This window comes from Acanthopagrus latus, chromosome 16 (assembly GCF_904848185.1).
Source record: "Acanthopagrus latus isolate v.2019 chromosome 16, fAcaLat1.1, whole genome shotgun sequence".
Taxonomy (NCBI): domain Eukaryota; kingdom Metazoa; phylum Chordata; class Actinopteri; order Spariformes; family Sparidae; genus Acanthopagrus; species Acanthopagrus latus.
Genome location: NC_051054.1, coordinates 24,346,530 through 24,368,329, shown reverse-complemented (window position 1 = coordinate 24,368,329; position 21,800 = coordinate 24,346,530). Strand labels below are relative to the sequence as shown.

At 41.9% G+C, this 21,800-nt stretch overlaps 1 protein-coding gene across 13 annotated transcripts in view; it reads left to right on the top strand.

The window, feature by feature from the left end:
• Positions 1-21,800, top strand: part of myt1lb (myelin transcription factor 1-like, b) — a 100,901-nt gene that overhangs the window by 70,205 nt on the left and 8,896 nt on the right. For 4 of the 13 annotated variants that reach the window (XM_037072519.1, XM_037072531.1, XM_037072527.1 and 1 more), the window contains 12 exons: positions 460-1,641; positions 4,925-5,059; positions 7,751-7,841; positions 9,163-9,270; positions 10,087-10,313; positions 10,796-11,082; positions 14,367-14,627; positions 16,578-16,699; positions 17,223-17,285; positions 17,987-18,055; positions 19,237-19,299; positions 19,495-19,578. In XM_037072519.1, coding sequence (XP_036928414.1) covers positions 460-1,641; positions 4,925-5,059; positions 7,751-7,841; positions 9,163-9,270; positions 10,087-10,313; positions 10,796-11,082; positions 14,367-14,627; positions 16,578-16,699; positions 17,223-17,285; positions 17,987-18,055; positions 19,237-19,299; positions 19,495-19,578 — 2,692 coding nt within the window. The remainder of the gene's footprint in view (positions 1-459; positions 1,642-4,924; positions 5,060-7,750; positions 7,842-9,162; positions 9,271-10,086; positions 10,314-10,795; positions 11,083-14,366; positions 14,628-16,577; positions 16,700-17,222; positions 17,286-17,986; positions 18,056-19,236; positions 19,300-19,494; positions 19,579-21,800) is intronic. The other 9 variants (XM_037072521.1, XM_037072526.1, XM_037072520.1 and 6 more) reach the window with 9 other exon arrangements.

Sequence of the window (21,800 nt, the reverse complement as noted above, 5' to 3'; positions counted from 1 at the left end):
TAGACTCTCCTTTTAAAAAAAAACATATCACTAACTCAAAGAATTCTCACAGTGTTTTGATTTACACTGCTGAATAATGGATCAAATGTTATCTCGTTTGCAGCTATTTACAGAATTCTTTAGCAATAATGTTAATAATAAGACCTGTGAATATCATTTTCGAACGTTATCTTGGAAATAAGCAAAATATAATACTTGCTGAAGATACAATCCCTGGTATCATTGATTCTTTTCACTAGAGTATCTTTCTCTGGAACCTTCCCCAACCGCTATATTTAACTTCCGGTGCTGATTCAAAATTCAGAACACAAGCTGCTGTTAAGACTCTCAAAGTAAATTATTAGGGGAAGCAAAGAGTTCCTTATCCAATTAGATGGACCAAGCCCAGAAATTTGATTTGCCAGTAAAACAGAATAACGGAAATGAAATTACAAGACGTTTGTTCTTTCTTTCCAACAGAGGACGATCATATGAGCAGTGGCCAGGGAGCCCAAGGCGATGGTAGAGGTGGTGGTGGTAATGCCACATCTGGCCAACTGACAGAGAAGGACGACAATAACAACGATGAATATGAGAACTACGATGAACTTGTGGCCAAGTCCCTCCTCAACCTGGGCAAGATCGCAGAAGACGCTGCGAACCGAGCCATGACAGAATCTGAGATGAACAGCAACTCATCCAACAGCGCTGAGGAAGAAGATGAGGAGGAGGAGGAAGAGGAGGAAGATGATGAAGAGGAGGAGGAGGAAGAAGAAGAGGAAGAGGAGGAGGAAGAGGAGGAGGAAGAGGAGGAGGAAGAAGAGGGGGAAGGGGATGAAACACAGAGGGGTGATCTAAGTTTGGACATTGACAGTGATGTCGTTCGGGAGACGGTGGACTCCCTGAAACTGCTGGCCCAAGGTCATGGTGCAGTACTGGCTGACAATTTAGATGGACAGGAGTTTGAGGATGGGACAGCTCAGAATGGGGGTGAGAATGACTGTACTCACAATGGTGGAAATGCACATAATGGTGGTACCGGACAAGGTAAAATAACTAGTAATGGACAAATAGAAAACAGTGACGAGGAAGTGTGTTTAAGCAGTCTGGAGTGCCTACGGAATCAGTGCTTTGACCTGGCTCGGAAACTAAGTGAAACAAAGTCCTCTGACCGAAATGGACCATCCCAGCAAATTCACTTTTCATGCGGGGATCCTAATCAGCAGCCCCAGCATCACAGCTATGGGGATTTAAACCACAGCCAAGACAACAGGCGGTTGCTTGAAAGGAATTATTCTGACATGGACAATCTCATGAAGCTTGAGGAACAGCTGAGCCCACGCTCCAAGGCCTTCTCCAGTTGTGCACAGGATGACCGATATCATTCCATCCACCGGGACTTTGATGAGGACACAGCCTCTGTGACATCAGACCGATCAGAGGAAGTGTTTGACATGACAAAGGGTAACCTGTCCCTGTTGGAGAAGGCCATTGCACTAGAGTCAGAGCGTGCTAAGGCAATGCGGGATAAGATGGCAGCTGAGGCTGCCAGGAGAGACGGGGTGAGGTATAACCATGACGACCACAGCCAGAGGCATGGTTACGGTGTTGAGCGCAAAGCCCGGCTACCTGATGGAATGAAGAAGCCTTTCTACCATAAAGGTGAGTGGCTCTTTCAAACATGGACACGCTCAGATGTACACCAAAGATCCACTGAAAACCATATCTACGCAAGTATAGTCATGTTTACCTCATTTAACAAGCTCAGGTAAAATGTCTGTCTGCCACTGTTTGGGTCTGTATTCTATCTGTACTGGAGACTAGACAGCCCACATGCATTCTGGGAACTTCACTATAACCCCAGGACAAGCTTTTTCAGCCAATTTGGAAATTCGCATCTCGGTAGCAGCGGGAGCAGCAGCAGCAGCTTATGTTGTTAAAATAGGCCAGCATGGAAACATCAGAGGGTAGGCTTGTCAGGCATAAGTAATGGCAATCTGCACGGACTGTTAGGACCACAAATCTCATCCCTTCGATGCAGCTTGGGGTAAAGCTGCCTATTTTTAAACCTGCACAAGCACTTGGGAGTGGAAGTTGCAAAACAGAGACCCTCTGTCTTTAGAAAGGTTCATCTGTAGGGAGCAAAGAAGCTTTTTACATTCGTCATGACGCTCACGACCTACTGTTCAAGTTGATACTTACTGATACCACAGAAAGACAAGCACACTTAAATGGATACATAGTGCAAAGACTACAGTATTCCATCAGTGGTAATTGTTATATGGTGTACCAAATGTGCGTACATACATGAGTTTGGAGTAGCAGTCTTACAGGTCCTGCAGTGGCATTTACAGTGGTCTGATTTCATCTTCCTCAATTGACTCCTCATTGGATCTTTTAGTGCTACAAAATTTAACATTTGTTAGGTTCAATGATTTCCTCCCTTAAGGATGGTATCAGATGAGGCCAACAAATAACAGCATGCTAATTCACAGCAGGGTGATATCACACCTTAAATGCCACACAAGTCACCGCAGGTATATATTGCAACTTAAATGCCACACAAATGTTAATTTCAAGAGCCTTCAATGGCCCCATGTCTGCCTAATGTTGGAATAATGAGAGGACGTGAGACAGTTGCATCATGATAACATCTTTCCTTCAGGCAAGATAGTAGCAGACACTCGTTGACCAGGGTTCCTGTGTGATTCATAAAACAGAGCATGATGAGGGAGGGGGAATGGGGGATGGGGGATTCAGAGAAGAGCCCAGCTCCGAAGAGCAGCACAGGGCTGAGATGAAAATTGAACGGTATCAGAATGACCGATAACGAACGACAGGCGCAGTGACTGTACATTAATTATCCAGAGATGGTATGGTAATGGGGGCCATTTGCTATGCAAAGCACAGACCGTCCCCAGCCACAATCAATATCCCCTGCTTTCTAATATGCCTTCCACTTGGCTCCTCTGCAGTGGAAGCATGACAGACAAAATACAGAGAAATCATGTATGTGTATGTGTTCACTTGTGCATGCATGTGTGTGGAAATGAAGAATTATTTACAACTTACTGTTCAAACACAAAGTCAGTGTGATAATGTGCCCAAAGGAATTGATTTTAATAAACAGCCACATTTGACATGCATACCAAGTTCTTTATCAACATGAAATTTCCCTGCCTTGACTGCATTGGCGCTAACAGAAGAACCAGACATGACATCGCAATATTGTACCAAACTCATATACTTCTAACATGGCATAGATAGATGACAGCCACAATGGATAATGAGGTCCTTTTATCTGATGAATAAGACAAGGGATTTCATTTGGTAACAAAGTGTAAATGGATGAGTCAGTGTGCTCCATCGCACCTCTCAGATTTGTCCTTTCTCAACCCTTCTACCACTTCAGTTGATTATTCTTTTTATTGCTCTTATTCCACAACCTCTGTTTCACTGTGGTTTGTCAGTGAGTGCCTTAGGTGGAGATACTAAGTTGCACAGGCCTGTGATTTTTAAACAGCGGTCTTTCTTTCTATGGCAAAAGGTAATAGCCACTCCATTTTCCCTATTTCCTACTCTGCTAATCTTGCTTCAGATATTCAAATAAATGTTTCTGTTACACAAATGGATCCATACTGATTATACAATCTGAACACTATATTCCTGTAACTCTGCTATGAAATTATATTATACAAAACTATTATTACTTTGTAAATATTCCTAATTTGCATTGCAAGTGGTAATGTCAACTCCATCAACAAGAGCCATTGCATGTTGATTGTAAGAAGAATTCTTGACCTTCCTTGAGAGTCAGAGTGTTTTAAAGGTGAATGGTTACATCTACAGAAACTATGCCAGTTGTCTTGACAGTGCTGCTTTTGGGGGGGTAACTATATCTGATCTGGGTTTCCGAGAAACAGAAGAACCAGATTTTGGGAAGGGAAAGACAATCCCATCCGGTTTGTGTGTGTGTGTGTGTGTGTGTGTGTGTGTGTGTGTGTGTGTGTGTGTGTGTGTGTGTGTGTGTGTGTGTGTATATGTGTGTGTGTGTGTGTGTGTGTGTGTGTGTGCTTTTTTGAACCATCAGTGTCCCACTCAGCTCAAAAAATTGTAGTATGAAGGGATGAGAGGTTTTAATGAAGACAAGTATAAAATATTCTTAACTGAATCTAAGCTGAAAGATGAAATGTTTTTCATTGAATTGTTGAAAGAGTTGCATTGTTTCACAAATTCACAATTTCATTACAGTGAGCAAACCTCACGATCAAACAGTCTGTCATCAAGACAGTTATTGAGTCTTTGTTCTTGTCAATTTTCACTGCATTTCTTCAAATAAGCACAGTTATGCATAATGGACTATGAATAAAAAATAAAATCCAATTAAAATTCAAATGTTTTTGGTTGCAGTAGACAAGGGTCTAAATTTGGTTACAGACGTGGGCTCTTCAACTAAAACTGTTTCCTGGATTTTATATATTTATATCAATTTAGAAAAAAAGCACATAATCATGAAATCATGATTTGTATTTTAACATCATGTTGGCCTAACTGATAGTCGACTTTTGGGGCCGATGCCAATATAATATCGATATGAGGAAGTTACAAAATGCAGATATCAATATAGGGCCAACATACACACATTTTTGGCAATGATCCCTTAAATGTGGTTATCATACACTTGTGACAAAGATCTCAAAACACAGACAGGAACCCTTACCCATAAACCTTATCATCTAAAATGAAACTACTGCTCTGAAACCGTAAACTTCACTGGGAAATTAATGATTACAGATTATCCCAAGCATGTTTTTCTGCATCATGTTTTCAAGATAAGTTTTTTGTATCGACGCATTGGACAACTGCAGCCCCACCTGTGCTAACATTTGGTGCAGTCCGCCATTTTGTCATATGTGATGACCTCGGTATGATTTTCTGATAACAGATGCTTCACGCGCAGACAAGAAGGAGAGTCGGTGTCCGACACCAGGCTGTGATGGCACGGGTCACGTGACAGGCCTGTACCCCCACCATCGGAGCCTCTCTGGCTGTCCACACAAAGACAGGGTGCCACCAGAAAGTAAGCACTTCAGTCACACACCAGTCAAACAACGGTTTGGCTTATTTATCCAACCTGTGGCCTTTATGTTCTTTGATGTTCAGGAATCGGCATGTTTCCTGTAAACACTGCTGTGTCTAGCTTGTTGGATGTGCTGTCTACTTGCTGTCATGACTGGACTGTGTTCGATATTTGAGCGGGGGGTACAGTGAGGGGTCACTTTGGTTGCAGCTGCATTTCTCTTGTGACCTTTTGCATGGGGCCATGGTTTTGCTTGCTGATTGCCTGCCTAGTGTGCCGTGGCGATGAGATGGGAAATAAGACCTTGGTGAATAATGGCCATGCAACGATTGGTGGAATGGTCAAAAGTTGTCAATCGGTGATTTATTTGAGTGCATGAGATCTATCGACTGACAGGGATTAACAGCATGTGATAATCCTGTCAATTGTTGTTGCTTTTAACCATTGTAGGGGAAATAATGGCAGCATGCTTCTTCACAACATGTTTTACTTAATGTGAGATTGATAAGAAAGGTGTCATCTATCATTAATCTGTTTAGCTTTTTCATGTTAATTGAGTCTTAACATTTCATTTTTTCACAAAACTTGAACATGTTCACAGACCTTGATAACAATGAGCAAGTTTCAGTCATCCATGCCTTAAACTCTATTCAACACTGTATTCCTTGCTCAATTATGTTCTGTTGAATAGAAAAGCAGTGTCATATCTCTAAGCCACAGATCAAGTGAAGTGGCAATAAACATTAGCCTTGAATGAATAGTGAGTTTTCCCTTTAGAGATTTCACCCCAGTTATTTAGTCTCATTCACCTTGTGCAAACTCCTTAATAAAAGACCCTTTACACATTACATTAACCGCTGTCTGAAAATCAAGTTATGATCTGCCATGACCCACACTGCAATCTAAAGAAAAGAAGGCCTTAAAGGCAAAGAAATTAGTTACCATGAAACTCAGGCTTGTAAAGACCAGCAGTGTCACAGATAAATTTTGTTCTGCATAGTGCCACTCACAATAAGGTCCCTAACCGGAGCTGTGCCCTCCTCCCAGAAATGTGTAATGACTCAGAGCAGTTGACCTTGACTGGGATCAGGAGCCCCAGAATGGAATTTGGATGTGCTTGCATTGATTGTCACTGGAGATTTTGGAATATTATGTCAGTGTTCATCCTCCTGTTCCTCACTTGTGTTGATCAGGCTGACATGTTGTGCAGATGACACCACTAATGTGCTTCAGATCACAAAAGTTCTCTTCTTAATCTTTGTGGCGTCATCTTCAGTACTTCTTCCCTGACTCTCAGGAGTGAAACAAACATATACACACAGTCTTGTTGCTGTGAAAAGGTGACCTGCTTTAGATGGCATGATTTATCGCTACTGGGCCTCTGCATTAGCAGCCATGTAGCTGTCAGTCACAGGTTTCTGTTATATGAGCTCAATAGTATCATGCAGTCTGACACCTTGCTCCCCCACTTTAAAAGTAGAGATGGGTACCTGTCATACCTGCCTGTGTGGAAGATTTAGCTATGGGCAAGTATCTCCCCTGTTAACACATTTGCTGTACTGAATGGACAATGTATTATTAATGCGCTGGCTTCATTTAATTGGGAAATCACACAGTACAACCAGGCTGTTCCTTGGGAAATGTGAGAAATGATGATTAAATTATATCTCAAATTCATTAATTCCCGTTCCTGTAGCTCTTTTCTGTCAAATGTTAAAATATGTAATCACCTCACATGGGAGTCTTTGTTTTGTCTTTAAAATGAATTACCTTTGTAACATACAAGGCATTTGAAGCCACATTGCTTCCTCTTGTCATTTTTTTCCTCATCATCTGTGTAGCTCTGTCAGTGCCCACAGAATCCGACCAAGAGTTTTCTTTCCATTTTATCTATGTCTTTGCAGAGGGCAGGGCAAAACTGGCATATGCATAATGTATTGTCTTGTGGCATGTTGAGGTGGCAGGCTTTGTCCAATTACCTGCACCGAACACCAATTAGTATGTACGGGAAAGAGGATGATGAGGGGTTAAAGTTTAAGGGGGTGATAATGATGAAGCTGGTGCCGATGGGGTTTGGCCCTGCGCACAAGACAACCCTTTCCTGCGCCTGCGGTGCTCCAACGGCTCCTCTTGGACATCCATAGATCATTAATCTAATTGGCTGGTTGCTAAGGGGATCTGAGACAGTTATGGACTGTTTTAATGGTAAATGGTATTGAAGACTGCACTCTCTACCCTAACAACGTGCGGATGATAACAAAGCACACTCTATCAAGGAGCTGTATTCCATCTGTCTGCTTCTTCCATTGATTTCAAGGCTTGTGTTTTGCATGATTGCTTAGCTGTTGGTTGCTCTACTCTCTGCATGCCCAAAATTTCCTTCCATTTCTTTCTCTTGCTGGCTTTGTCCTGTTAAACTTAAATGACATCTTTTTATTCATGACTGTCCCTATTCCATGAATACTAATTTGAAAGGGCTGGGTAAGTGGAAGCAATATGGTGGGAAACCTTGACTGCCCTCTTAAACTAGTGTTCATTAAAATGAAGAAGAGGTCATTTGGGTTCATACAGGCTCATTTCTTAATGATGTTTATAATGCCAAGCTCCTCACACACTAATAGAGCTCATGCGTGATTGTAAGGGGCTCCTAACCTTCCCTGTCTTTCACTCCTGTCTCCTGTCTATATGAAGTAGTGGCTATGTATGAGAATGTTCTTAAGTGTCCTACACCTGGCTGCACGGGACGCGGCCATGTCAATAGCAACAGAAACTCCCACAGAAGGTAAGCGACAGCCTGCCCATGTGAAACTGGCACTGTCCATGTTGCACCCTCCTTTTTTCACAGTGGGACTTTTTTTCTAATGAGCTACCTAAAATAATTTTGTCATCCTCAGTTTTTTTTTTTTTTTTTCACGTCATCTTTTTTTTTTTTTAGTTATTATTAAATCCATTCTCTTTGTCTTTCCAACACATTGTCTTTTGTGTGTGGATAAGTACAGTTTGTTTTATGATGTGGTTAGAAAGAAATAATTAAAGTATAGTTCAGATGCTTAGCGATCCCATAGTTTAACTGAGATAGGAATGCTGCAATTCACACCACAGCATAAATCATTTATCAGCTTGTGGTGAAAATGGCATCTATCAGGTGCAGGTTTGGAGGGAGAAGCTGAAATAGCAGGGCACTCCTGCCAGTGCTGTCAGACGGGGCGAGGTGACAGTGAAAGAAGAGTGTCACCCGCAGCAGATGCTCAGGGAGTCGGGCATAGCAGCAGCCATTAGCACCTTTCTGCCACTCAGCCAGGGTGACAGGAGAGGTGCAGACCTGGGAGGGCCAGAATGCCTCCATGCCGTGCTTAGTGACACGGCTGCACTGCACAATAGGCATGCACAGTAAACTTTCACTTTAACTAGAAAGAGCTGTTAAAAACTTCTATACTCTACCACACGCTTCCGAACCTGATACACACTATTACCCCTGCACACATTCAGGTACGTCTGATGACAGGTGCTCATGGACACAACTCTATACTGGCTTCAGGCCATTGTCAGAGCAATTTTTTTCAGCACTGCCCGGCACACCACAGTTGACAGACTAGATGGAGAATAATGGGGGTTAAGGATAATAACATGAACTTTTGTCACATTTGGTCAGTTACTTGTCAGGAGAAAGTTTTACAGCCCTAAATTCTATTGTACCAGACTGTAGGTTTAGATCCAAGTGTATTTGAGTGAGTGTGTGTCTTGTCAGCATGTGTTTAAAGGACACAAGATGCTGCAGCTTGCATGTAAAAATGCACATTTGTCCATAAGGGGACATCTATTCTGAGAATTATTTCAAGCCACTCAACCAGAGACATGCATGCCGTCACCAACTGGGTTGTTATTAAAGTGCTAAAAGTAAGTCAATACGGTCAGTTACTTTCAAACTGGTAGACAATGGGATTGATTGGCTGACAAACAGAGGTGCACAAGCTTTCAGGCTGGCAGTACTCTAACAAGCCAAACACCATACAGCATGTGCATTCAATGTAACATTTTCACATATCAAAATGTGTCTCAGATTCATGTGTCACTCTTCCACTGAAGTCACTGTCTCATTTCAGTCTGTCAGGATGTCCTATCGCTGCAGCTGAGAAGCTGGCCAAAGCCCAGGAGAAGCACCAGAGCTGTGATGGCTCCAAGTCCAACCAGGCCTCTGACCGAGTTTTAAGGTAGGTACTCTTCAGCTGTGGTCATTCCCTGAGAGGAAATGCAAATATAGATTCTATGCCAAGGTGCACTGACTGTAATAAAACCTAACAGTACTCATGTCATGTTGGAATGGGTTGTTGTTTTTCACCAGCAATTTGTAAAGCCATTGTGATTATATGTCTCCTTTTTTGTTTCATGTTTATGTTCTCCTGTCCACTGAGAATACTTTCAAGAAGCTGCATGTTCATTCCTCTGTTCACCATTGAAGGCAAATTGCTTTATTAGATTTTAACAAAGTTGTTCTCACTTATCAGAGTAAAGGCAAAGCTTTTTGAAGGAGAGTTTCTCTGATTGTCATGAAAATGCTGCAATGAAAAGTCAGTAATTGTACATTTTATATTTATATCTAACTGAACATCAACAGTACAGGATATTACATTTATTTTTTTTCTGGTCTTAGATGAGGGATATAAATGCACATCAAATGATAAAAGCATATCAGAAGTGTGCAAGTATAATAAAAGAAATGCAGAAATTCAGTGTAGTTTTTTATTGACTAGGGATGGAAAAAAAACACTTGTAACAGGGTTTTTTTTGTAAAGCAGAGGGAAAAAAATCCATGCTATGGTGTATAAAAGGGAGGCCCTGCACCCCAGATCACCCTACCCTCCACCAGCATCATCCTCCATATTCTAATCCTGGATTTTTACCATAGCAGTCTGCCCGTTCCCTTGCATCTGCCCGTTTATTAACCAAACCCCAAGTTCCCTCTCATCCCCCTGGGCAATGTTGAGTGCCTCGGTCCAACTTCCACCCCCTCGTCATTTATTTTCCAGGCCTATGTGCTTTGTCAAACAACTGGACTATCCTCAGTATGGTTACAAGAACAATGTTTCCACCAGCACGCCTCGCTCTAACCTGGCCAAGGAGCTGGAGAAGTACTCCAAGACCAGCTTTGACTACAGCAACTTTGATGGCAGTAACAACCACCAAGTGTACGGGAAACGGGCCATCGCACCCAAAGTGCACGGACAAAGAGACACCTCCCCCAAAGGATATGATGGTATTATTTTACAGCAAGATAAAACTGGCTCTGTTACTCTCCACTGTACATTCCCATTACATTCCTCTCACTTCTCTCACAGTGGATTTACTGTTTTATTTGTGTTTAAGATTTAGTAAACTCATAAATGAACACACAATTATCAAAGCTTAAATATTTTGGGGACACAAGAATATTTTGTTGGGTCCTCTGATGTAAAATTATTTTAAATCTGGATGTGACTGCCAGTCAAAATACCAAATCTATCAGACACCTAATCTTATTTTCTCTGAACGTAAAAACTGTGAAAGTTTGACAAATAATCTTCTTTTTAATTTGAGTTCAAGATCCTAAAATTTGTACAGTATTTGACAAGTTTGCAGGATTTAATTTAAACATAAACTACATGAAAACACATTCAGTTAACAAGTACCTCCATATCATGCATACTTGTAAGTATTCACTGAAATGCATCTTTCAAATGTCTTTAATTTGTCCTGCAGCCAAACGTTACTGCAAAAACTCCAGCTCAGCCAGCAGCACCACCAGCACCTATGCTCCCAGCAGTAGCAGTAGCAGCCTGAGCTGTGGAGGTGGAGGAGGGGGCACGGGAGGAGGCAGAGGGGGTGGGGGTAGCAGCGCCAGCAGTACCTGCAGCAAGAGCAGCTTTGACTACAGTCACGACATGGAGGCTGCCCATATGGCAGCCACGGCCATCCTCAACCTGTCCACACGCTGCAGAGAACTGCCCCACAGCATGGGAGGGAAGCCCCAGGATCTATGCTCGCAGGTAGGAGGGCTGATGAAGGATCGTTTTATTTTGTACATCTCGTCAGCGAATGAAAATGAAAACAAAAGACACTGAGATCAATAATCAGCCCCTTCTAATGGGTTTTGGTTTGGTTGAGCAGGGCACTCTTATTTTGTTAATGAAAGGATATTACAAACGTTACCCAATTTGACACTGGTCTTGTGACCAGCCTCACATGACTTTCTATTCTCCGCATCTTTGTATCCTGCCGTAGTCCCAAAAGAATCCACTGACAGATCATCTCTGTGCATCCTTCAATATACAAATGCTGGCAGTGAAAACTGACAAAGATTGGGAGATTTCTGCTAAGCACACCACATGGACACATACACACACTCACACACACACACATTCCATTAAAGATCCGGGGCTGTGTCTTACACTCAGGGCTCAGCAGGGCATTTTTTTTATTTTCAGTGTGGGGATCAGATAGGACGAAGCAGCGTTTGACAAGACGTGAGCCCACTGTGTCATTTCTGAGGAGATAAGGTGGCCGTGTTTCAGTATTATCTGAGCCCAGATGCTGAGCTGGAAAATGGGGACCAGGAAGAGAGCGTACAGCAGAGGGCTAATACTGACTTAATGCTAATGTTGACGGCAGAGATTGTCTGAGAATAAGAACAAGGGTGACCAAATTGAAAATAAAGAAAGAGAGCAAAGAAAGCCTTTTTTGGTGGGAGGCTTCTAAATGTCACAGTGCAGAGGGAGAGGAGAGGAGAGAGAGTTACAGAACGGCGGGATTAAAAAGAGAGAGAAGAGGAAAGGAGGAGGACAGGATAAAAGCCAAAAGCAACGTACTTCCAAAGAAAAGTGGAACGGAGTGAAGTTGGCGGGAACAAATGCCTGAAGCAGTCAGGACTTCCTCTGGTCCTACCTCATTTCATTGTCTGTCCTCCCCCTGCTCCCGGGCCAGACAAGCAGGATGCTCTCAAGGCAGGATGGGAAGACGGGAGACTTCAGAGGCTTTTTTTTTATTTCTTCCTCTCCTTCTTTCATCTCAACACCTCACCTCGTAGCACACACTGTTCTTTTCTATGTCTGAATAAAACTTCACACACACATATATTCTCACCTCCTTTCTTTTTCAGCCTGTCCATCCACCTGTTTCTCTCTCTCTCATTCTGCTGACCAAATTTTCTGGTCGCTGGATAGACTAAAATACTGAGATGAACCGCGTGTAGTTATTGTCTTAAAGTCACTGGCCAAGTAATGAAGCAGTTCAGTTTCTGAGGAATGTTCCTATTCACCATGTTGGGAAATGGAGCCATCCTTCTTAAGACTTTAGCAGGAAGGATGGTGAGCACAGTTAGATAGAAGAAAATTCGAGCGAGGAAGACAAGACATAATGCTGCTTTTATTTTAGGACCTGAACTAGGTGGGCAGAAGTAATGTGGCGAGAATTAGTAAGTGACTGTCACACTGTGGCCCTATTTCTCCCCCCCATTTCCATGGCAACTGAGGTCAGGGGTTACTGGGGGGCAGAGTGAGAGGGGATGGTCTCTAATGAAGGAGGTGGGCTGCATCCTCACACATCACCCTTGATTAATTGTTAATTCCATATGAAGCGGTGGGTCAGATTAATTAGACAGTGATATATAATATGATGGCTGACAAGAAGAGGACAGTCCACCGAGCTTATTCACAAGGACAATACGAGTCATGACAACACATGATGAGGCATGTGCCATTGGATCTATTCCTCAGCTGCCTGACCTTGATTTTACAGTGATTGTTATTGTTGCTCTTACTGTCCCTTCTTGTTTCCTACTCGTCTTCTGCCTCCTCTTTCTTTTTCAAGCTCCTAGCCAAACATGCAAATGAACATTTAGTCGAATTTTAATACCAAGTGTGTCAGCCTTACACTGAATAGTCTTTGTGTTTAGCACCACTCTCATCTCTGTGTTTGTTTTGCATGACTCCTAACTTTCTTTCATACTTTTTTTATTTTTCAGAGTGAGATATGATTCTACACAGACTAATGACCAAGCAGTAATGACATTTTTTAGTCCTTGATCACCGTTCTTGCAGTAGCCATGCCTAGTCCCAAATCTATCACCCTGTGTGTTTGAGTTAATGTGCGTCACAGAGGTTTTGGCTTCAGACACCAGGAGAATCCACCCCTAGGGACACTGTCAGCTGGAATCAGCATTAGAGCGGGCTTTCCTTCTTATGAAAGGGAGTGAGGTGGATGAGGAAGAGAGGGGAGATGAAAAGAGGGAGTCAGAGAGAAGGATATTAATGACAGCAAGGACACAAACACATGCCTACCAAAACATAATCCTAATGGGAGTGGGTCACTTTCGGTATGTGCTTGCTGTAGATTAAAGACATTAATGTTTCAAGTGTGCACAGATCCATAGATCAAAATATACACTCAGGAGGCAAAGTGAGTGTGTTGGTGAACAGTCAGTCTTGTTGGATGTGGTCCACTTTGTGCCAGAACACAATATATTTCTGTCTCTATTTTTGGGTTTGCAGCAGTCTAGTTCCAGCCACGGCTGCTCATCACTGCTCTCAACCCCACCCCTAACCCTAAGCCCCTGCCCTCCTGTGATGTCCACTCACATTAGTCTCACACAGCACACAGCACAAAGTCATGCACACACACCCTTCCGCCTGCACAGAACACAGTCGAGACCATAGCGGGATGTAAGAAAAGAGAGAGGCAGAGAGAGATGGAGAAACGGAGGGGTTCACAGAGGGATGCACTCGTCCTTGAGCACTGATGACCTCCTCTTCTTTTGACCTCCTTAGAGTGTAAAACTACTTTGTTACTGTAGACTGCAATAGGGTGATGTTTCATCCTAGAGAGACAAAAAAAAAAAAAAAAATGAAAAAGGATTGGAATATTTTTTCAGGTATTTGAACTGCAGGTGTTCTTGATCCATCTTTCCAGACATCTAAAAAGTTCACAAGTGAAACACATCACTGGAAGACCAGAAAATCCCAGCATTTTTCATGTACTTCTTTAGTATTCATCGTGTACTCAGCTACTGTTTTGTCCAGCTCTGATCCTAGAATATGAATATGTTTGACTGCTATTTAATCAGAAACTCTCTCTCTCTTTTATCCCTCTCTCTCCTTCCCTGCCTCCTTATGTTCTGCGTATCCTTTTACCCATCCTTACAATCACCTTAATAAAAAAAACACACAACTCACCACACACACACACACACCCATCTCTTCAACATACATTGTCCTTACCACTGGTCCCCACATACACACATGCATGCACAACACCCACATCCACATGCACTTTCCAGAGTCCTGGACTAGATGTTGACGAGAATGGTACATTGGACCTGAGTATGAGCAAGCGTCTGTGCAGCAGCAGCGGCGGCAGCGGCAGCAGCGGCGGCGGCGGTGGAGGGGACTCAGTGCTCACCCCCCTAGAGCCCATGTCCCCCCAGAGGCAAGCCGCCCTGCTCGGCTCCCGCTGCTATGGCATGGGGGATGCCGCTGACTGCTGGGACCTGCCTGTAGACTACACCAAGATCAAACATATAGACGAGGACGAGAAAGAGGTAAAGGAGAAAATGAGAAGGACGACATGCTGTTGATGTTCAAAACTCTGGTCGCTGCCCGATAAATTATTATATATATATTATATATATATAGATATTATTTATATTTTTTTTCACGAGGGAGGATACATCACTTTGCAAACATTATCATTCATTATGTTTCAAATATAAAAGAAGGTGCTGTGAAGGTTGATTCACTTGTGTTATATGAAGCAGAATACCACATAAGAGTTTTTCATACACACATGTTTTTGATGGCTAAACCCCGAAATGCTTCTCTATGCCATAGAATGCTGCATCCCATACTCTGTTTCCTTGAAGATGTTCATGATGATATTGCGATTTTAATGAAAATGATTACAAGTGCTGAAGAGAAGAATTGCAGAGAGAGATTACAAATAAATGACAGACAGTTGTGATGATGATGATGATGATGATGATGATGAGGATGATGATGATGATGAGGATGATAATGACAGAATTCTAAAGCAGTAGTATATGATTGTTTGCTGGTTTGGAAGCTGATAGATATTTCACTTGGCATACTTTCACATCACCTTTACTGTCTTCAGATGTGTCTCTGCCCAAATGATTCCCTCCAAGCCACTGATTAAACTCAGTGTCTCCACGTCAAATATTTACATTGCCGTCTGATTCTAGGTTTCTTTTCTCCATGACTCACTGTTACTTGTTGAATCATTATAAAGTAGTATTAGGGATTTTTGAAGGAAACCTAATGAATCTGCATGTTAATTGAAGTCAGTGTTGCCAGGCACAGAGGTATCTGCACTGTTTGTCTCATGCTACCTGCGTGCTGGATTTCTGTTTTTACATTTCGCTCTCCTCCAAAATGAATTATGCAAAGTAGCACCTTGGGAGGGAATCGGAATAGCTCATCTCATCAAAGAACTGCGGGAAATCAATGCACCACTGCTGGGTGTGCCTGTCAGTGTGTACAGACGCATGCATGCACAGTACATGTGCCTCTGTTGGTGTGTGCATGAGATGTGAATTTCATGAGTGTGTGTGTGGCTGTGCCCACGTCTCTCGGGGAGTGTGTCTGCGTGTATATGCAAGTTCTGTCCCTAGCCTACTTTCTGCTCTGCGTCTGTGCATGTATGCATGTGTCGCTCTCCTTCCTGTCTGCCTCTCAGCCTGCGCTCCCCTTAATTGGAGAAGCTTGCTGGCTGACCCAGCATCATACACTCTGAGACAGCTTGAGCGCTGGATAATTTGGGTTGTATCTGGACCTGTCTCTTTATGGGCATTACTGTACGTGCACTGCCAGCATGGAAGAAAGGGAAGTGTATTTGCATCAACAGCCGTCATGCCCTGGCTGCATGCACTGCAGACAAAGCATAGCCCCACATAACACAGCCAGCAGCACTGTGACACTACACCACAGTGCCATCTACTGACTGACTGCTGCATTACAAGAACAGAGCCAGCTAACTCCCTGAATGTTCTGGTCACCCTCAAATTCATAAACGGACGCTCTGTGAACATGTACATACACATAACACACACACAGACGCGCACACTGCTCATTTGGCACTGGGTTCATAGTTTTGTCAATGGGATTCTATTTTCTAGGTCTGCTGGACTGACAGGTGATGCACAATAATCACACAGGGTCAAACGTATTTCAGTTGACAAGACTCTGGTCTGACGGGTGTGCACGTGGTATTTGTTTTGTCGATTGTGTGTGGAAATAAAAAAGACAAAGAGATAAGAAAGGTGTAATGAAAAGAAAATAAGAGTTTTCATCATCTGGGATTTGAATAATAAAATGTATCTTAACAGTTAGATTGCTGATTACATTGTATAATAATAAATAATAGATAATGATAAAGTGTGATACAAAAAACCCTCTTCATCTTTCTTTTCCCATGTCTCTTTCTGTCTTCCCCCTCCCATTCGTCTCTTCTTCCTCTCTTCACTCTGTCTCAGCAGGACGACCTCGATCCCTTCCATGACCTGCTGGAAGACCGCTCCTACACCACAGATGTTAACATTCCCAGCCCCAAGCCCAAGTATGTCCAGTGCAAAGAGAGTAAGAAGGACCTGATAACGTAAGAGCCCTCCTTCTGTTCCTGATGTCCCCGTGTTCCTCCTGTCCGCCTGACCTCACTTGATTCTCCCCACTCATGCTCTGCTTTCCACCCTCATCTCATTTCTTGTTTTTGTCTTCATCCCTGTCTTTGCTCCAGTTACCCCCAGAGACCCACTGCTCTCCCTCTCTCTCCCTCCTCACCCTGCGCTGCTGGCTTGCTATATGACTTTTGGTTAATAGCTTTATCCATTTGTCCACACTGATCTTAGAACTGGTAGCTGCTACCGATGCCTTCACTGTAGTTGACTTCTTCTGATATGCTTCATATTTGTAAGACATAACACCAGCTGTCAGTTTTGTGCTCTATTGAGTGTAGCCGATCTCAGCAACCACTATATACATCACAGGCAGTGAAGCTAAACTGGAAACAATGAAAACAATTATAACGATAAAAAAACATAAACAACTCCTTTTTCTATAATTTTCACATTTTCTTTTCCTTCCTTTTGGGCTTATAAATCCGTCTATTTTTCCGGTGGCAGATGTCCCACACCGGGGTGTGATGGAAGTGGTCACATGACGAGCAATTTCTCCTCACATCGAAGGTGTGACTTCCTTTTATCCTGCTAAATTCTAAGTCTATTTCACTTTATTGTTTTCAGCTTACCTCAAATATGCTGTCAAACACCTGTAGGCAGAATGCATCTCTCTTATTTGTTGGCTCTTTGACTTTTGGCAACATGACATCCAAGAATATCATGAAGTAAGAAAAGACTAAAATAATTAATAAATTGGATACATGCTAAACCATGGGATGACTTATTTTCTCTGTTGGCCTTATAAGCTGGTTTTTAGTCAGTCCTCCTGGCCATTTCCACAGTGCAATATAGACTAAACATTTACTATTTAGGGCAGAGGACTCAAGCATAACTGCATAACTGCTGCAGTGTGAGGTGAGTCTGCAAGGCCTGAATGATATCAGTCTGGGTGCTGTCCTGGCTACACGTTCATGGGTTTTCCACTGAACAAGCTCAGGATTCTGACTAAGTCATCATCTTTGAAAACAACTCCCAACAAGACTTCCCTTTTATTACCTATGAATACAAATACACAAAGGATTAACTTATTTAAATCGACTCCCTGCACTTGCACCATGGCTTTTTGCATTTCCTTGTTGATATTTTCTGTGTGCATGTGTTTTTCTGTCTTTGTATACAAGTGTGGTCTGAGTTATTATTTTTTGTTACAGTGGTTATTGTGACTTGTCATCTTAGTGCAACTAACGTTCCACTGATATATTTTTCAGTCTCTCAGGTTGTCCTTTAGCTGATAAAAGCATTCGAAGTATGCTGGCCAACAACGCGCAAGAGCTCAAGTAAGGCGTGAGATGACTCATTAATATATGTATATGTATGATTTGTATATCTTAGTAATTCCTTGCCTAGGGTCAACCTTACTGATGTTAGCACAATAAAGCACAATATGAATAGAAACAAGGAAGTAAATGTTAACTATGGACTCAAAGAGTAGTCTCACTTCTTTTTAAGGAAGACTATTTTCAGTCTTGTGATATTCTATATTTTTCATATTGCCAAAAATAAAAATACTCTTAGAACCAACTAGCAATACAGTGATCCTGTTAACAAGCATTGTGTATGTGTATCAAAACCTGCCATCTTTTCATGTGCTATAGACCTCCAGTGTTGCCCAAAAACTAATAAAAACACATCAATGATCCACGCTGTTGCACTGGATGACATGTCCCCTTTCTACCATGAACACACACTGGTTTGTTTTCACATATGCACCACCCTGATGGCCCAAAAACTCGCACCTCACCTCTTTCAGCCACCAGATGTGGATTAATCCACTGCTGAAAACAGAACACAAGAAATACTTAAGCTTAAAAGAAATTAAAAATATTTAAGTAATGTATGCTACAGTGCCCAACTGTTTTAGGAGATGATTTTGTCTTGTTTTAATAAAACTATATACATTCATCACCCCCCATTTTGGTCTGAATATGTAGTTCGATTTAGATTTAAGTCAGTAGAAACCATGGGCTTGGGGCTGAGTGCCGTAGAATGGGTAGGGAAATCAGAAAGTATGCATCAAGACATTTGTTGACTGTAAGAAAATATACTGTACCATATTACCAGCCTTATTCCTTTTTAGTCTATTAGTTATCAACAATGTGGGACATACATTGAGTGCCAGGGGCTCTCAGGCTCAAATCAAATATTGGGAGGTCTCAAAAATGATTAAAAATGAAAAATTTAAAGTCAATTCGACATTGAAATCTTGAAGTGCCCACAATACATTCTGTACATGCAGAAAATCATTTAACCTCCAGCCTCACTGCTGTATATCAGAATGACATGATTTCAGTCCAACACCACAAAGCAGTCCATACTCAAAAATGCATATGCATCAGAAGAATAAATATGCATTCATGCAGTCTTTAAATAGATAGATTAAAAAATTGTGACAGTTAGGCTACACTTTATATGCACTGTTGCTGTAGACCCTGAGCCCCTCTTGTGTTTTCTGCCCCAGGTGCCCGACACCAGGGTGCGATGGTTCGGGACATATCACTGGCAACTACGCCTCACACAGAAGGTATAGCACACATACTCAATTCCCTGTTCTCATTGTCCCTCTTTTTGCACCCACACGCATGCACGCACACACACACACACACACATACACACACGTGCACACACACACAAACTCTCACACACACACACACACACACACACACACACACACACACACTTTATGCTTCAATTTTGTCCATGTGTCATTTATCCGCAGTCTCTCAGGGTGTCCACGGGCCAGGAAAAGTGGAATAAAGATTATCCACAGTAAAGAGAACAAGGAGGACCAGGAGCCTATCAGGTATAGTACAGACAATGATCATCAGTCTTCCGTATCCCTTTAAAACTGTGATACTGAAATGTTTCCTCTCTCTACTAGCACTGCTCACTGTTCACTTAATTTACATTTACCATGTAGAAAATAAAACATGACATATGCATTTCCTGTTCCAGTTCACTATTAAAATGATCCAAGTACGCTTTAGGAATGGGAACAGAAGAGGCATGTTTTGTTTTCTGATCAGTACAACACTCTTTGACTTACACTAATGCAAACATTAATAAACCAGTATTAGCTCTGACAAGACAAGTTTTAACCCAAATCTGAAGGTGCAGAAGAAACTTCAGAAGAGCAGGGTTGTTACAATTCACAGAGTAGAGATTCTGCTGTCTCTGGTGAACTCTTGCGGACATACAGGCAAGGAAAGACAAAGAGGGAAGGATAGAAGCAGAGAGAGATTGATAAGACTCCACCTAAATCCCACAATGGGCTCCTCTGGTCTCAGTCCTGCAGCTGCATTGATTTCTCTGGTGGTGCAGAGTACAAATAACACATTTTGTCTATTCTTGATCTTGTCATTCTGTTGGATTCTCAGGACAGTTTGCCACAGGTATATCTGTTAGTGTGCTCTGTTGATGTTAAAATAAATACAATCTATTAAATGTACAATTTGAAACAACTGTTTGAATTAGTAGGGAATATACTGTGGTTTGAAGAATAATTCCTTGATGACCGAGGCATTACTGGTAATGTGGCAGTTAGTATGTCTTTTTCAAATATAGAGTCTGTGTTGTGTCTGTGTTAATAATTTGTTGATGTTCTGTGTTGTTTGGCCCAACCAGATAATATTTGACAACAAGAAATGGCATAATATTTGATGATATTGGAGATATTGGTGGAAGAGTTTAGCTTTTTTTTTAAGTCATGGGGATGGGCCAGAGAAATCATTAATATTGCAGGTAAAGGTATTGCTGTTCTCACAGACCAGACTTAGAAAAGAAATTTGAGTGTAAAGTTCAAAATCAAACACCAGATTTCCTTGGAATAAATCAACTGATGCAGTATGAGTGCACCTTATACACATTGTCCGCAACAAGGGCTGTACTTGAGAACAGCTGGAAACGGAGGTCAGACTTGACAGAGAAGGTAATGATTGCATCAGTGGATTAAATTAAAGCTATGTCTGTGTGAGCGGAATCTGAAAACATTCAAAATTTGCATCAAACAACAGAGAGTATCAAAAAAAACCACCAGGTGATGAGAGCAGCAGTTAAAGATCCCATAAAGTTCATGCAGTATGGACAGTATCCAGTCATCACTATCCAATCATTCAAAACAATCTAGCTTTATAATTGACATCAATAAGCCTGAAGTCATGCCATTACCTAAAACTTGCTCTATACTGTACCTAGGTTTTTGTGTTAGGGTCAAATTTGTCAAAGTTTTTTTTTTTTTTTTAAGAAAAAACAACTCAGTACTAAACGTAGTGGCGGCCCACTGTCATGCATACTACTAGAGATCTATACAAACACCACAGAACAACAAACTTTACATCTGTGTCTGGTATTTCTGCAGATTAACGCACTGTGGATTAAAGAAGGATCATTTGCGAATGAATCAGTTCGAGGGAACGATTCTTTAACGCGAATGAACTGACCTGATTCCATGTTTCACTTCGATCTTGTTCATTCTTTCATTCACACAGAGTAGTCGCTGTGTTGGCCACTATTTAGTTATCAGAGTGGTGAAGAGGACTGAGAGCCAGCCAATCATATGCTGAGTAGAGGACACTGTTGTCGAATTTTAGCCACTGAGAAACAGGACAGCATAGCAACCGTTTCCATGAAAAAAAAAAAAAAAACACTTCATTTTGTTCATAGCTCAATGTTCTCATTCAGTCAGTCAGTCACCCTTGGCTTACCTTCAATACATGTCAATTTAATGCCAAGGTGAATATACACATTATCCACTCTTGTGTTGTCTAAAAGTACACATAATCATGAAGTTACAGCTATGTATTTGCCTCAAACTACTACTACTACTACTGTTAGCCCGATCGTTGGTGTTATCGCTACATGACTGCTAAACGATGTTGTACCGGAAGCGCAATTGAACAAATGAATGAACTATATGAACGATTCTTCCTGCCGAACTGACCGTCAGGAACTGAATCTCGACATCAAACAATGAAATCCACCTCTCCTGTGGATTATCTATTTTTGTCACACAGTTTCACAATGTTC